The sequence below is a fragment of the Tachypleus tridentatus genome, chromosome 8 (genome assembly GCF_004210375.1).
Source record: "Tachypleus tridentatus isolate NWPU-2018 chromosome 8, ASM421037v1, whole genome shotgun sequence".
Classification (NCBI taxonomy): Eukaryota; Metazoa; Arthropoda; class Merostomata; order Xiphosura; family Limulidae; genus Tachypleus; species Tachypleus tridentatus.
The window spans coordinates 43,540,446-43,559,023 of NC_134832.1; the positions used below are offsets into that span (position 1 = coordinate 43,540,446).

Sequence of the window (18,578 nt, forward strand, 5' to 3'; positions counted from 1 at the left end):
GATATAATAAAGTAACATCATTTTCAAGGGGGTCACTTTTTCTTGTCCACCTTCTGTATATATGATATGAATTGACCATGCATGCACATCTCGTATTTACTTTGGTCATAAATTTGAGAATAGTTATGACTAAAACATATTCTAGTGTCATAAATTTTGAAAGTCCGGGGGGCTAGTTTTGATTAAAATTGCTATTAAATAAATAACTAAAGACAATGGGCTCTACGATGTATTTCTCGGAGTAATTTTCTGCAGAGAACTGTTTTGATTCAGTTTGTATGATTTTAAGACAGTGTTTAAAGAGACTTAAAACATGCAATGGTATGCACACATTTGGGTGTTTCTTTACCAGTTTACCCCAGGGGAGTTTTTTACTTGTGGTATTTTAAATGCATTTCTTTACCGAGCTCCCTAGTGGAACAGTGGTATGTCTACTGACTTACAATGCTAGAAACTAAAGTTTCGATACCCGTGCGGACGGAGTACATATAGCCCATTGTATAACTTTACGCTTAACTACGAACAAAACTGTTCATTACCGGTGGAACAGTGAACTTACAACACTAAAATCCAGGGTTCGATTCCACTAACTGAATACAGCAGACAACTGGATGTGGCTTTGCTCTAAAAACAAACAAGGAAACCCATAACGCTGTTTGTTTTATAAAACTTTACGAGAGCTATCTGTGCTAGCCGTCCCTAATTTATCAATGTAAGGGAAGGCAGCTAGTCATCATCACCCACCGCCAACTCTTGGGCTACTCTTTTACCAACGAATAGTGGGATTGACCGTCACATTATAACGTCCCTACGGCTGAAAGGAGGAGCATGTTTGGTGTGACATGGATTCGAACTTGCAACCCTCGGATTAGAGCCGAGCGCCTCAACCATCTGGCCATGCCGGGCCTACCTGAATAAAGTTTCAATATTAGAAAATAAACACGTATCCAAATGTACCTCCTTTGTAGTCTTAGGTGATATTAATGCTTAATAATGAATAATTGATGTTTTTACTTGTCCAACATTATGATTTTGACTGTAGGATGGACTCTTAGTTTCTAGAAGATGACATTTTTAAAATGTCTTATTACCTAAAGTGTGTAGAATTGTGTTATATTACACTCTGAAATCTTACCTAAATATTTGAGTTAGCCATTTGAATGTTACAGTGTATTTTAAAATGAAACTATCCCGTTGACATGTAAATCAGTTATTTGAACAACCTATAATATAGAAGTTGGAAATTATTAAACTTCTTATTATATCCTTTTTTTTTTGTTTTGTTGTTGTTGCTTGTTTGGTTACCAAGTTTGTCTGACCTTTCTGTCAAGCTTTATAGGGCAGTGGTTTTTTACAGTAAATTTGAACCCGTGACCCTCAGATTACGCGTCGTGCACCCTAACCCCCATAACGCTCATGAGGTAGGCGTGACATAATGATTGACATACTAAACTGAGGACAACTACGCCTAAGATGAAATCATTCTTTAAAACAGAACAAACTCCACAATTTCAGCTGGAAGGAATAGTTATTGATAACTGTAGTGACATTGTATCTCGCTACTTTGGAAATGGGCCCGACATGGCCAGGTGATTAAGGCACTCGACTCGCAATTTACTGACATCACAATAGTAAAAAGTGCAACATTAAGTGTTCCTTATGTGACGACATTTCACTGTCTATTGACTAACTGACAGACAACATACTACTTAATACGAGTACGAGTAGTTAAAGCAGGAGAACCCTTCAGGCAGCCTTCGACACCCTTTCGAAACCAAAACTTAATCGAGTAATTAATGATTCGAAAACTTTAATAAATAAACTACACCTTTTAGGGACTGAAATTGACTTGCACACTTAAAGCCACTTTTATATTAGCTAGTCGGTCAAGATATTATATATTTGTGTATTGATTAAACCTTTTCATTACAAATAAATGCTATTATGCTGTTACATTTTTGCCTTATTAACTGTAACCGATTTGCCACATAAAGGGCTGAATTTTCAAAATGGCATCATCTCCATCAAGACTGTGGTATCTGAGAGATTCGACTTTGGGTCCTCAGGGAAAGGAAGACACAACTGGTCCACTAGCACGTTGGAAGAACGCTATTGAATTTCTGCAGACCCATCAAACCCAGCGACAGGCCAGAAGACTGTTCCACCGAAGAGCGTGGCAATGGGTTCTTCGGGCAATCATCTGCGCCGTTGCGGTGACAGGTTTCATATTTGAAACATATTTATTCTTGAAGCATTATTTCGAATATTCTGTTGTTGTAAACCTTAATGTTGAAAACGAATGGAAATTGGACTTTCCAGCAGTGACAGTTTGTAATTTGAACAGGTTAGTTGACATGCTAATTTTAAACGCCTTGTTATCTTAGAGACAAATATATAATGTTAGAGAAAAGTGAACGCCAGAGATTTACACTCGGCGTGATACTACACTTTCTCCATTGATTAAGTTCTAATTATCTAATATGTATATATATAAAAGCTAATTGTTATTTTATGTATGTGGAACGCTCATATTATGAGTCAATGTGTGTGGGTGGGTGTTATTATAGCAAAACCACATCGTGCTATCTTCTTTGTCCGCCAAGGGATACGAACACTTGATTTTAACACTGTAAATCCGAATACTTACCGCTGTCCGACGGCGGGTATATTACGAGTCATTTTTAATACGCGTTTTCACCATTTTTATTGATATTTTGAAAGTGTGCTAGATTTTCTTTTCTTATTTTCTCTCAGTGTCTCTTTTTTTCATGAAAAAGAAGAAAGTTTAGTTTACAAAACTTGTTGAAGGAAGGGCGGGAACCCTCAGTTGTTTTTTTTTACAATACTCCAGGCTATCATATTTGATTGGTCAGTCAAGGTGTTTGTGATTAAAAGAATAAGTTAAGATTCGATGGTGGATGGTGTTAACTAAGTGCGTTCTTAGTTCATCACTCTAAAACTAGGGATGACTAACACTGATAGGTCTCGAGTAGCTGTGGTCGAGATTCAGCAAAAGAAACCAAAATTAAGTATGGATTTTATCTCATTATATGTAACTTTATTAAAATCTTTATTGTTTTATATGTGAATATTCTATGAAGATAATTGTATACATTTAAACGCTCACATCTTGGCACACTGCGTTTTCGTTAAGTAAGGTTCTAAAAATAAAGAGTTAATATATAGTAATAAGCCGTTTTAATCAGAAGAAATGAAAGATATTATATGTAACAAATCTCCCAAAGAATGCTTTGTATATTAAAAAGTAGATTTACATACGCCGTCTGAATTATTTATTAGAACTATTCTCTGTTATAGAAATAACGAATTACACAAAGAGAATAGATTATTGTTTAAGGTTTGATGGCATGAAGGTGTGAAACAATTCATTTCCTCACTTGTATTCAACTCTAATGTGTTTAATATGCTGTAGAAAAACAAAACAAAAAGAAAGACACCGAATATAGGAAGGCACTGAATATCGTTCTGCCACCTCAATTTATTTTTCAATCCTTTGGAGCTTTAGAATGTGCTGTGAAATGAAACCACACATTAAGGACTAAATCCAACAAGTAGGACTATGAAAACAATAAGTAACCGCAGATACGTATGTTTTAAATACCTGCTACAGCCCTGAATGATAAATGTCAGGTTTTCACGGTGCCTCGGGCGTTGAATTTGATACGAAGAATAATTAAAATCTTTCACGTGTGCGAATATTGTTATTTACTTTGATGAGATGCATTTAAGTTTGATAAAAAAAATACGTACCATTAAGAGTTGAAGATACTCAGCTTTACGTTCCATTGAGAGTTGAAGTCACTCAGTTATACGTACCATTAAGAGTTGAAGATACTCAGCTATACGTTCCATTCACCGTTGAAGATACTCTGCTCTACGTACCGTTGACAGTTGAAGATACTCACCTATACGTATCATTCACAGCTGAAGATACTCAGCTATACGTACCGTTGACAGTTAAAGACACTCCTGTCAGTACTCCAAAACACAAGTACACCTAAGATAGATACGCTGGACCTATATCGTATTGAAAAGTATCGAATATATTGTTGATGTGAACGTGCTTTGTATTCAGTATGAAGAAAACGTATACACTGGAGAGGTAAAGTGAAGAAAAAGTGTCATTGGCCACTATATTTGGTTGTTACTGTTTGTTACATTTTATATATTTGTCTTTCTCTCTCTCTCTTTGTGGGGCTGTTTCTTATGCACAGCCACATCTTTTAAATCTACAAACTCCAATCTCGAGGTCGAGATACAACTTTATGCGGGAAGTAGCAAAAGCTATGTGAACAGGCTTCAATGGCCATTTTGTGGACGCGAATTAAAGCCAAAGTGACCAATATAGCAGTCGGTCATAAACTGAAAAGCTGGATTTTGTGGTAATGTGTCATCAAAAGAGGTATTATTTACGTTTTTGCTGTGTGTGAAGACCTTTACTAATCATTCTATCTATGATCAATTACATATTAAAACAATTTAGAAACTTTGTGGAACCTCTATTTGCTTCGCTGTTCATTATCGTTTTCCTTTCTCACTCCCTCTTATATATCTCTCCTCTCTCACTCCCCTAAACTGAAGAATGCTGGTGTTTTCTCTCGAGCATGCGCGCACACGCCTTTAAATAAATAGGCTTGCTTCAGCCATATCTTTTCCTTTGCTTGCGCATACTTGTAACAATGAACTATGAGATGACTTTACAATAAACGTTTAGTATCGTCAAATTCCCATTTATGTTGTGTGCAATGAGAGGAGAAGAAACCAGATATTCATTAAATTAAACAATAATGAAGTTAAAATAAATTACAAACTACACCTGACTACACCGGAGAAATCAGGACACCAATAGTTAGGGAACTTTGTTTCAGAAAGCTGAAATGTTATACAAAGCACTTGTAAGAAGCTTGTTTTGTTTTGATTAAAATAACTTTAACAAATTCTTAGTTATTTTCAGACGTTGCCATTTTTATTAATTATAATCATAATATTTAGTTAGGTAAAGAAATCATTGTTGTTTGTTTTTTAGCCAAAAACCACGATTGGTATGTTTGATTTAATCAAAACAACCCAGGATATTTAAAGTCATTTTCATTCGAGCAACGCCAAGTACTGTTCTAGTATACTGGTTATATAAATATTAAGTGATTTTTATTAAAAGTTGTATTTCAGTTTTTAACTTGTTGTTTTAATATGTTTTAAAATAAAAAGTTACGTTATAGTTCTCTTCTTATTTTAGTTTAATATACTGTTGTAACATGCCCTATCGTTGGGTAGGTTATTTTAGATTTGTTGGTAAAAACAATAACAAGTTTAGTCCACATGACGAAAATTTAATTAATATGTTTCTTCAGTAACGTTTGCTATATGCGAAATTCATTCGCAGGCAGTTCCAGCATGGTGGTTAGGGCGCTCGACTCATAAGCCAAAGGTCGCGGGTTCGAATCCCCATTATGCCAAACATGCTCGTCCTTTCAGCCATGGGCGCATTATAATGCTACAGTGTTGACCATCTGCTTCTATCTAGTTTTACACTGCTAAATTATGGACGGCTAACGCAGATAGCCCTCGTAAGCTTTGCTAGAAATTCAAAACATACCAACTTTACAAATAAACATTACCACAGGAACTCCCAAACCAATAAACGCATATCTTACTTATAAGCTTACCTGATTGATAACGAATACGCTGACTAACTAAATTACAAATGGACAGCCCCTCACTGCCTAACTCACTAACTGATACGGAACTGAATTAGTTATTAACTCAATAATACACTTAGTCTGGTATTTTCACTCTGCTTCGTATAGTTATCGTATAAATATTTCATGTTTCTTCATTCAGTTTACTGCTATGGAAATGTTAAACGTAAAAGAGCAGTAACTATCAAAATCTATAATCTAAGTTTTTTTTAAAACTGGTAAATATTTTTTCCCACGTATGATTTTGAAACAGAACTTTAAATTCTTGAGTAAATCGGAAATATATCTTGTACTCAAAACGTGGATCAGGTTCGTGACCTGGTAAGGTCAGGTGCCGTGTCGATTTCTTCCTTCCTTTGGTACTGATGTTGTTGTAATCCATTCAAGAAGGCACAGTTAAATTATGATAACTGGTAAACGTCACACAGATGAGGTTCTTTGTTTACGTAAAGCTACTATCATAATTACATTATCCCTAACATGATCATGTCTATTTATATCTGACGTTGAGCATGTACACTGGCACACACTTTGCTTCATTTGAAATGTAGACAGTCTTACATTATATAAATAGTCTCATATATACTCCAATGCTTATGTTTAGTATGTATTTAACATTAACATCCCAATAATACACAGTGAATACACCATACAAATGATACGGTTAAGTAAGTTTAACAGAAGATGGTTGATTACTATACTTGTGTATTTATAGGGGAGAAGAACTTGGTTTAATTTGTATGATATAAGAATTGCGATTGGTGAAGGAAGTGGTTTGTTACAGATCTGTTTAGAAAGAAGTCTGTCGTACAGAGGCTGTATGTTCGTATAATTGTGTAGAAAATGTGGACGTGCTTTGCGTGAATCTTTATATGCTGTAGTGTGTGTGTATTTTCTTATAGCAAAGCCACATCGGGTTATCTGCTGAGCCCACCGAGGGGAATCGAACCCCTGATTTTAGTGTTGTAAATTCGTAGACTTACCACTGTATTAGCGGGAGTCATATGCTGTAATGAGAACTGAGTTTTATATAGTTTATAATTTCTACTTAATTGTGCGTGGTGTAAAGTCAATCCAAACTAATCAGGCATATTCTATTACCAGCGGTATGTGTTGTTTCTATAGTTTTAATATGTTTCTTAGTGATGTGTCTGTGTTACTTCCAGTTGGTAGTTCACCCGCTTCCATACTTTGTTGTTGAGTTCGTTTACATCGGTGTTCCATGTTAGTTTCGAGTTGTAAGTAAGGCCTAAAATTGTTGCTGATGTAGCAGTCTAGAGAAGGATTCCATATAAGTAAATCTCGGCCCGGCATGGCTAGGTGAGTTAAGGCGTTCGACTCGAATCCCCGTCGCACCAAACATGCTCACCCTTTCAACCGTAAGAGCTTTATCATGTGATGGTCAATCGCACTATTCGTTGGCAAAAGAGTAGCCCAAGAGTTGACGGTGGATGGTGATGACTAGTTGCCCTCCCTCTCCTCTTTACATTGCTAAATTACAATTACGTTACAATTAAGAAGCAAAATAAAAATTTGTGTCAATCAGTTATAGGCATATCACTTACATACATGATGAAGAATATGGGGCTAACTACTCCACCCTAAAGGACACTGGCTTCAAGAGTAAAATACTCTGAGTTTGCGCTCTGTATATTTATTTGACATTTTCTTATTATCTACGAAACTGGACAACCAGCGAAAAATTCCAAGCAGTAGTTCTATCTGTAATATCCGGGACCTGAGTGCCAAACTGTATTGTAAGCCTTCTTTAGACCGAGCAGGCAGACGACGACCACACATTGTTTTTTTATTATTATTACACCTATATATTACGGTTTCAGTTAATCTAATTAAATTATCAGCAGTTTGTCGAAATTTCCTAAAACCGTTTTGCGCTTCAGATAATTTTGAATTTTCTTACAAGATGTGTATTTTATCTGTGACCAAATTATATCTAAAGTTTGTTGAATTTTGCGTAAAACTGCTCTAGCGCCATCTGTACTAATTGTACCTAGTATTGAAGTGAGAATCTAGAAGGAAAGGTGCTAATAATCGTCGCCCACCGTCAACCTTTGGGCTACTCCTCACCAACGGATAGTGAGATTGATTGTACCGTTATAATTTTCCCATGGTGCGAATATGCAAAGCGATGGTTTTCAATCCTGCGACCCACAGAGTGCGAGTCGAGCACTCCTAATCACCGGATCTGTGCCCGTTGTAACCAGGAAAAATAATTTATTTTCTATAAGTTCTCAGATGAATATATACATATGTTAATATTTTAAGTTTTTTCAACTGTTGATAGCGACTGGTGAGATAAAAATTTGAGAAAAACATTATTTAAAACTGATTGTGTTTTGAAAGCTTTAGTTATTTTTAACATTATCAGTAAAAACAATCTAAAATATAACTTTATCACACATATTAAACCAATGAGCTGTCGTTTTCGATGATTAACTTTGCATGACTAGTTAATTATTTATTGTACTAGAAGATAAAACTTACACACAAGGAGACAGAGATACATGTATGTATGTATTTACTAGATTACGACGAAGTGCCTTTCACGAGAACGAAGGTAAATGCCAAGAAAAGTACAACATTACTGAGAAACAGTGTCGTAATATGATACTCATGGATAACCTTATCTTGAATGGTTTCTGGATGGAGACAAGTAAATATGTTTATTTTTCTGGGGTAAGAATGAAGTTTAAAATTATTTCCTTTATTATTCTACATGCACAGTTATTGTTAGAAAAACACGGAAAAAACTTTGGTGTATGACTAAACATTTTGGTTCGATAAGATTTTTTAGGCCTAAAACAAAGAGAATTTTCGTGTTTTAAAATGTTTCATTTCTTTATCCGAAAAAGAATTTTAAATAACCAATTTGAAGAAAGTATTATTACACTATGTAACAAAATTTTTACTTTTTCTTGTTCGTGGGCACAAAGTGTTATTTTCCAATTGTTTATACCTGAAGTAAATGGAAAAGACCTATTTTCCTCTTCAAACTTTGCTTTTGTGACCTAGGAGCGTATAACAAAAACATGATGGGAAACTGTATTTGGGAGCTGATACGTGTAATTGATATACATTACAGTCGCATTTCTCGAAAAACTACTCACTTCTAAACATTTTTGTTTATTTTTGTATAACATTAGTGTAAATACATGTAAATCTTAATTCATATGTTGTTTTATTCAGACCTTATGTGAATGAAAATGTGTAAATTTGCCCGTTTTTACATAGAAAATAGGTTAATTTCTAAATTTCGTTATCCAGGTCACCAAAGAAAAGTTTGAAGGGAATAATGGCTATTTTTGTAATTTTTACAACATGAGCAATTAAGAAATAACACATACTATCCAGGAACAAAATTTGTCACATAGTGTTATTATTGTACTATTACCAAGCACATACACAGGTTCTTAATATTTACACTGAATTGAAACTCATGAGCCTAGATTATGGAAGGACATGTGTAATGACTTGTTTTAGGTGGTATAAAGAAGAACCAAAACGTGAATGAAACGAATTCCTTGTTGGTAGAGAATACAGAAGAATAAGATTTAGACTAGCTGGTCGTTCACGTGGTGCGTTGTAGTGTGTGAAATTAGAAATAAACTGATAAACTCTATTTAAAAAATAAATTAAAAACTTGACTAGATTTCATTTGAAAAACTAGAAACATTCTTAATTTCTTAAAATGAGTAGTGTAACACATAATAGAAAGCACAATATGTGTTTTACGTCTTTAAACGGTTACAAATATAGAATCATTATGTGAAGTAATTCGAATTCGTTGTTAACATTTTAGGATGTTCGAAAAAAGTACGCCTCCTGTCACGTTTCTAATAAGGACACTTTGTCCAAAAAACGTATTACTCTACAAGAATTCATAAACGAGTATGCTAAACTGACGGATCTGGCAAGGAAAGAACTCGGACACTCTGCTGAAAAGCTCATTATAGGATGCACTTTCGAAGGTGTTACGTGTAGCCCAATGTGAGTGTTAAATGTTCTAAACGTGGCTCATCATTACTGTTTAGTATAACCTATTGTGAGTGTTAAATATTCTAAATGTAGCTCATCATTAGTGTTAATTGTAGCTCGTTGTGAGTGTTAAATGTTCGAAATGTGGTTCAATACTAATGTTAGGTGTAGCCAATTATGAGTGTTAAGTGTTCTAAATGTAACCCAACATTAGCATCAAGTGTAGCTCACTGAGAGGGTTAAATGTTCTAAATGTAGCTCATCATTAGTGTTAAATGTAGCCTATTTTTAGTGTTAAATGGTATAAATATATCTCAACATTAGTGTTAATTGTAGTGCATTAGGAGTGATAAAGGTTTTAATATAACCCGTTATGGGTTCTAAAGGCATTCAGCATAGCTCAGTATGATTGTGAAAGCCTGAATACTTGTAGTTCCAAACAAAACTTAGAGAGAATAGCAAAAGTTATTTGTAAACACAATGTTTATAGTGGTATAACAAATTCGATTAATGAGAGAAAAAATGTACATACACACACACACATTCATAATTTCTATGACCTTGATTAGTTAAACCCACCAGTACCTCACACCAGATTTAAAGGATTATAATACTAAAAGTTTGGTTTTGATACCCGTGATAACACACAACAGGTAAACCATAGACTAACTTTATGCTCAACACCAACAGGGAGACAGAAAAACGATTTTTTATTATATCTTTGAATATATCAGAAGTTCTCTCTGAACAATGTAATTTCAAAAGTTGTGGTCTCCCGCTGGTACAGCAGCATGTCTACGGATTTACAATACTAAAATTAGCGGTTCGATTCCCCTCGTTGGACACAGCAGACAGTCCGGTGTGGTCTTGCTATAAAAATTACACACACAAAGAAAACTTGTGTTTCTATGCCTAGAAACTTGAGAATATTCTGCACTGTTAATAACGTTAATAGATTTTAATTATTCGTCACAAATGTGTAGCATATTAAAAAAAGCTTAAACTAAATTATCAGCTGAAAAAGAATACCATGTTTATTATAATATAAAAGTGGCCCTCAGACTACTGAGTTTAGAGTTGTGGTATCGATTGCTTTGATTATTAACCTCAATAAAACTGATTTCTGCATAGTACAAACACCATTACATATTTCGATTAAATCTGCCATGTATGTCTATAGTTGGTTGTGCTATATTTAACAACAGTCATATATATCACTAACTTCAATGAAATAATGCAATTTGTGACACTCTGTGTTTCTACTTATTTCTTAAGTTGTTACACGTGCTTATCCCCTCCTTTTTAACCTACAACTTCGACTGACTGTTGCCCAAGTTGATTTCACATAAGCACTGCTCACTTCCAAATATTGAAATATATGCTAAACATGAACACAAAGCTAATATATCATTCGATTCACCACTTCTTGGTAACCCCCGAGTAAGGACAAATCGAAAGAATAAGACTAGACTTCAAACTGAAGTGGATTGTATATGTGTAGTATTTAAAAAAGTGGAATTCCGCTATAACACAGTGACTAGTATGGTATGTGTATTTTCTTATAGACAGTTTGTTTGTTTGTTTTTGAATTTTGCACAAAGCTGCTCGAGGGCTATGTGTGCTAGCCGTCCCTAATTTAGCAGTGTAAGACTAGAGGGAAGGCAGCTAGTCATCATCACCCACCGCCAACTCTTGGGCTACTCTTTTACCAACGAATAGTGGGATTGACCGTCACATTATGACGCCCCCACGGCTGAAAGGGCGAGCATCTTTGGCACGACGGGGATGCAAACTCGCGACCCTCAGATTACGAGTCGCACGCCTTAACACGCTTGGCCATGCCTGGCCCTTATAAGGGAAAGTCACATCGGACTATCAGCTGAACTAGTAGGAAATCGAATAATATATTTTACTTCGTATTTATATTTAGTATATTGAACAGTATATGATAATAAATTATTACCGTTAATTCTACATGATTCTGGAATATAGTTTCACAGTATATGTAAAAAAACATCTTAAAACATATATAAGATTTGTTTCAATTATTCAATGTATAGCTGTGAGTTTCATTGTAGTTTTTTATTACAGTTTTAATCTCACCTTCATAGGAACTTCACCAGATTTTCTAGCTTTGAGTATGGAAACTGTTATACCTTCAATTCTGCTTTGAATGAATATAACTACACATTTTCACCAATTGTGTCTCGTAGCGTTGGTTCTTTCAGCGGTATGTATGTTTATACAAAAATGAAATTTTTTATTGTTTAATAACAATAAAATTACCATGAGCAGGTTGTGTATATTTACATAAAAATTAACTTTCGATTGGGAACTAACAAAAAAATATCATAAATACATTACAGATAACATGCTCAACGTAACTAAAAGATGAATTCTGAAAATGAACTATTGAATTTTATTGAAACCTTTAACGATAGTTTCTGTTACACTTCTGTATATCTTTTGTGCTAAGTAAAATAGACTGTACTAAAGAAAATAATTAAACGTTAGAAAACTGGATATCTTTGAAAAAAATCGTATCTACGGCAAAACTATCCTTTTTAACAGTTTTTCAAAACTTTTCCATAGTTTTCGCTCTTACTTTTGACTCCTTCGAGAGCAAATTTTTTGTATATGATAAAAAATTGTGATCTTCATCAAGGGTTCCGAAGAGCAAGTTTGCGGAAGTGTGTTTCCTTGTCTGCAGAAACATACAGTTAACGAGAAAGAAAAAAATTGATAATGATTATTACAAGTATGTGAATTAATATTATTAAAGTCTATAGTCTGTACTTCCAACAGTTCGTGAGCTTTTCACGAAGATTTTGCTGATCCCAGGAGTGAAAAAAAACGCTTGGGAACTACTGATCAACACACTATTAGAAGAAGTGTAAAATGATAACCATGTCCATTAACACATATTTAGATACAAAATCTTAAATACATCTTATGTCCCTAAACTGTATTTTTATTTCATCCTATCGCAGTAATTTTTTTTTTTTTAATTTCGCGCAAAACTACACAAGGACTATCTGTGCTAGTCGTCCCTAATTTAGCAATGTAAGACTACAGAGAAGGCAGGTAGTTATTACCACCCATTGCCAACGTTTGGGCTACTATTTTACCAACGAAAGTGGGATTGACGGAAACATAATAATGCCTCACGGCTAAAAGGGTGAGCATGTTTGGTGTGAAGGAGATTCGAAATCCATCACAGTGAAATTCATCTACATGCCAACGTCACTTAAAACGTATCCTTTTTATTGAAATCTTATTTGAAAATCATGACAAATATGACATTCTTACGTGTTTCTATACTTAAGTGGTAATTAGCTATGCAAAAGGGTAAGGTAAATTTTAAAATATAATCTGTGACGTAAAACCTAACGCATTCTTTGATTTGCCGCACCTTGCTCCATGGACAGCAGTTTCGCCTATTCAAGGCTTAACAGCACGGCTTGCGTCAACAATCCAAAGCAATACAATTAGGCCTTTTATAATGGTTTATATAATATTTATCGTATTTTTAGAGTCATTTTCAAGTCGTGGCCCGGCATCGCCAGGTGATTAGGGCGTTCGACTCACAATCTGAAGGTCACAGGTTCGAATCCCCGTAACACCAAACATGCTCGTCTTTTCAGCTGTGGGGTGTTATAATATGACGATCAATCCCACTATTAGTTAATAAAAGTGCAACTCAAGAGTTAGTAGTAGGTGGGGACGACTAGCTTTCCTCTAGTCTTACAACGCTAAATTTGGGACGGCTAGCGTAGATAGCCCTGGTGTAGCTTTGCTCGAAATTCGAAAGCGAACAAACATTTTCAACTCGCCACATAGATCTAAATTAATATATGTGTATGAATAATATTATTGCATTGTGCCAAATCAACTATTTAATGATTATCTTACAGATTTTTTTTTTTTCATCAAAGGTGTAATTGAGAATGTTATCTGTGATTGGGAGAAGCCTAAAGACTTCCTTTCCATACAATATGATGAGACATTTCGTTTTCGGTCAACTCATAACCAGAAAGTCGTATCATGGTACACTTAACTACATATTAATTATATTTTTACATGACAAAATGTCTTTTTCAAGTTTTTTTTTCTTTTCTGTAATCATACTCAAATAAGATAAACTTATTCTTTGGTATTTAAGGATTATCTTTGGAGCTGAACTTGGAAAGTTATGACTATTTGTATTCCACGCCCTCTGTCGGGGCTCGTGTAGTTATTCATGACCCAAGAGAGCAGCCAATGGCAGAATATCATGGATTAGATATCAGCCCAGGGTTTGAAACATCAGTAGCATTGAAGAAGGTATCTAAATTCTGCTAATCTCTCTTATAAGAAACACAGTATAAAATTAATATTATAGTTGTTTTGTTTCTCTCACTTTTCTATTACTTAATGTTATTAACATTAACTCTCTATCGGTTTGAAAATTTTATGTTAAATAACGGTGAAAATTAATAAAAGTGTTTTGCGTATAATCAAATCAGTACATAATTTATAACCAATGAACACACGGACGTTTGTTACGGGGGGATTAGCAATTATTTGAATTTCATATCATAGAGAGTGATATGGCACCAGGCTGTTCAAAACATAGATAAGAAGACATCCTAACAATTATGTAGGCCAGTGTAGCACATGATAAGTGCTATATTTAAAGAAATACATTAAACATTTACAACACGCACTGCTAAAAGTAGTATATACTTCCTATATCTTCACATCAGCAACCTTAAAATAAAAACAATTCCACAACTAGTCATCACTTTAATTTTACGAGTTTTAGCGATAGAAAGTCGTTTTAATCCTAATTTGAAAGTTACCAACAATTACGATGCTTTTGACACTTTGTGTATGAACTGTCTTAGAAAAATTTATATCAGTGCTTAATGATTGTCAGTGTTTTCAGAATTTTTACCCGGTCATAAATGGCGGATTTACTTTTTTTATACAAATATCTCGTATTATCTCATCATAACCGTGTTGGAACGAGCATCCAGATATTTAGCTCTAATCATTGAGTAATAAATGTCTGTAAATTAATGTAAATAATATCGGGTGATGATAAAATATTATGTGAATATTTTTTTACATTATGCTGTACTTACCAGAGGAGGGTTGGGTCCTATTTGGGGGCTGTACCATTTCATTACGAGCTAGAACAGCCCATACCATCCACCAACACTGACAGTCGTGAGAGAAGGAGCTCATAATAGTTGCCGGAGAGGGCTGATGTGTCATGGGTCAAATGCAGAGTGGCCAATCCGCCTTTGGTACTTTCAGTTAAGTATATAATTAACAAGCATTGCACTTACTATGTATCCTCATAAACACATCATCCACCAAAGATTGAATGTAGGCCAGAACCTCCCTGAATGCTATTGCCAAACACTAGGAGTTTTAATACTTTCTGGAAATAGAATAAAGTAAAAACGACTTTGAAATTAGTTCTCGTAAAACCGGTTGAGAACTTATGTGTATATTACTTTTTATATATTGTAAACGTATTACAGTTTATCCCGGACGAGACCCCAATTTTTTATGCTATATGTTACAATTTCAAATAGCCTGAAACTGAGTAAAATAATAATTTAAACTTAGAAGTAATTTAAATGTCGATATATATCTAATTTATGATATTTGCCAAGAGTATTGATACACAAGCTTTTCTTTTTAATACAGATATATTTTATTATACAATAAATAACATAATTTACAATAACTGTGATTACAAATAATGATTTATGTACAAAAGTTTTACAAACTTACAAACAATAGAATCCTCTATCTGATCCGGAACTTCTTTGGTATCTTATCGATAATTCACGATGATCGAATTTATCTTAAGTTGATGTAGATGAAATTCACTTAACAGGGAGGTAGCTAGCTCTGAGTTCTTCCTTCTTCGCTGATCACACGTCGAGTTTTTCACAGCTGAAGTTATATAATGTTTTCGTAAAAATGTTAACGTCCAGTGTGCTGAAGTTAAGTGATTTATAATGTTTAAAATCTATAAACGTTCCTGATCAAATATCTGATGTTCCCGATTAATAAACTCACAGTTATAGCATCTAAGGTTTATAAGTGTATCAACTGTAGAAAACCATTAATATATACGGTCTCCTGGCGCGTCGCATTGATTACATTTATAAGTGTGAAGAGAGTTTTTATGAATTTCAGGCTGCACAAAAATATAGGATATACATTAATGTTTATATAAACACATATATTATTGATTTTTACACTCGAGAATCTATGATTTTAGTGAATAGGCGGGAATTTCGCAATACAGAAATTCAGATTTAACAGTATACGTTACGAACATTGCTAACTATACATTTGACTCAAACAAACATTGATATTAAAATAAATAAAAATGTATAAAAGTAAATTTGTCACACCTTCCTCCTTAAAAAATTAAAACTGGGCATTAGACAATTTTTAACTAAGATGTGATATACAAAGATATAAATATATATAATAGTAAGTCTGTCTCAATATTAAGATAGTTTTTACTCATAAAAGAAGATACTAAGGTAAGAAAATAATAATGAGGAAGATGCCCCTCCAACTGTAGTGACTTCGAAGATGGAGTTCACTGGTAGGACGGCAGTAAGTCTCCGTTTATAGAACGCTAAACTCAGAGGTTCAGTTCCCTTCATTGAATGCAGCAGATAGCAGAATGTGGCTTTGCTATAACAAAGCACAAACACACTCGAGTTATTGTATTGATGGTATTGAGTGGATTATTTTGATTTATTCAATGAGAAAATAATAATGGAACAGTAAAACTATAACAAAAACGTTTTATTTATTCTATCAATGTTCACCCACAGGCCTAATTTTACAAATAAACGATATATAACAGAAAATTTGCTTTACTTGGTAATTTTATACCACTATTTTATGGACGAACATGTCTCAGTGGTTAGCATGCTAGACATTCGCGTCCCGATACCGAAAATGAACTTCATTCCGAGCATTTTGGATATTAATATGTTATGAAGGCGAGAGACAAATACAAATATTTATTTATTTAATAAATCACTGAGGTAATATTCTGAGGATGAGAGTATTTCATTTGCCCTCATTTCATATAAAAGTTACATTAGTCATAAATAACAAACTCGGATGTGATGCCCATATTTTCTGCACTTTGAGCAGTTTTCTTTTCTTGTCATTCAGGTTAGGGCTCTATTACCAAAAGAATTTTGTCTGTAGATCCTTCTTATAGGTTCTTTTAAGTTGTAATTTAAACTTTTTATCTTGTCAGTAAGCAGCTGTACAATAAACGTTTGATCTGACAATCCAGTAATTACTGGTTGGTATCTTAAGTTGTTTACGTGGAACTTGAATTGATTTTATTTCTATTATCAAATAACTAGTTTCCTTTACAAACGTATGTCTACTTTCTTTCAATCTAATTTGCATGTACTCATACATTAAAGATTTCATAATTTGGTTGAATCAGTGATATTATGTGAAGCCTCTGGATAAGATAATAGGGTTAGATTGTATACACCTCTAGAAATTCTGACTAAATTTTCATCTTTCCTCCTTACTTTGCTCCTATACTTTCTTTTAGAAACTTTCTTCTGGTGTAACGCTTCCAATTTAATGAATAAGTTAAACATTACTGCCTGGTAGTTGTTATGACTTTTAGTTAGAAATGTCATCAAAGCATATCGTTAACTAATAAACAGCAAGTTCAATAAACTTGCAGTTTATTACTTCACTTATTCACTTTGGAAAGTATTTAAAACTCTAAGTGACACGTCTCTCATGGCACCTTTCTATATTAATTAGTTGTTTGAATTGGCTTGATAAATTCAGCAACTTGATGAGGTTGTACTAATGTAGTTGGAGTAGTGTCAGAGTGTCAAAGCAGAAGTGATAACGGATGTAGACTGTATGGTTTCTCTTTCTCTCACATTGAGATGTTTGAGGTTGGAATTCTTTACTGTGTGTAGAGAGAAGTGTGATCCTTACACTTACTAGTTATCTTTCTAGTCGTTTTACAATTAATGTATTTTCATACATTTCCTACTACTTCTTTGATAGTGATGCTACAACATTTCTCTACTTTATTAGTATCCTTTTCTACTTCTATATTTACTTTCTTAATATTATTTTGTACTTCCACAATTTTATCGTTATAATAAGCTTTCTGAGAACGATTTATGGCACTTCCTCGATTTTGTCTTTAATCAAATTTTGTTTTGTTCGTAATGCTTCAACAGATCTGACGCCTTATTGTTGTAATTCTTCTCCTATTTTTTATTTCCTTTTTTTTGTCTGGATCGTGTTTTTTTTAACTTTTCTCCCGTTCCATCTGTATATTCTTTTGATTTTTTCTATTTTTTATCTTCTTTCAATTTTCTATTTCTTTCTTCTGGATCTTCTTAACTTTTTATTATTTCCATAAAATTTTCAATCTTGTTTCAAACAGATGTTGTCCCTTGGAGCTGAGTCTAGACTTTAGTTTTATTTTTATCAAAATAATCCAACTCCCGATATGAGTGTTGTAATAGTTTCTGTTGCTATAAAAATTTTATTATTCATTAAAAGAAAAAAATATTTTACTTTCATTACACAATTAGTGTAATCAAATTTTTTCAATAGATCTAACATCACAAAAACCTACAAAATTCCACTTACTTTTAATGTTGTACAAACATTTCATCATTGAAACACAAACTCAATATTAATACCACTTCTCTGATAACATTAACTACCTGACAGAAATTATGCATTGCCTCTCGTTAAATGAATAATCTAATCGTTCAGTAATCCACACACACACAAACACAAACTCACTTCCCATATAGACACGCATGTTCTCTC

At 33.8% G+C, this 18,578-nt stretch overlaps 1 protein-coding gene across 4 annotated transcripts in view; it reads left to right on the top strand.

Moving 5' to 3' along the window:
• The window catches only part of LOC143224135 (epithelial sodium channel subunit alpha-like), a 44,380-nt gene that overhangs the window by 2,545 nt on the left and 23,257 nt on the right, over positions 1-18,578 (top strand). For 3 of the 4 annotated variants that reach the window (XM_076452585.1, XM_076452587.1, XM_076452586.1), the window contains exons 2-6: positions 1,995-2,344; positions 8,267-8,417; positions 9,541-9,728; positions 11,828-11,946; positions 13,879-14,039. In XM_076452585.1, coding sequence (XP_076308700.1) covers positions 2,010-2,344; positions 8,267-8,417; positions 9,541-9,728; positions 11,828-11,946; positions 13,879-14,039 — 954 coding nt within the window. In that variant the 5' untranslated portion in view covers positions 1,995-2,009. Of the gene's footprint in view, positions 1-1,994; positions 2,345-4,711; positions 4,917-8,266; positions 8,418-9,540; positions 9,729-11,827; positions 11,947-13,878; positions 14,040-18,578 lie in introns of those variants that run through there. The other variant, XM_076452588.1, reaches the window with a different exon arrangement.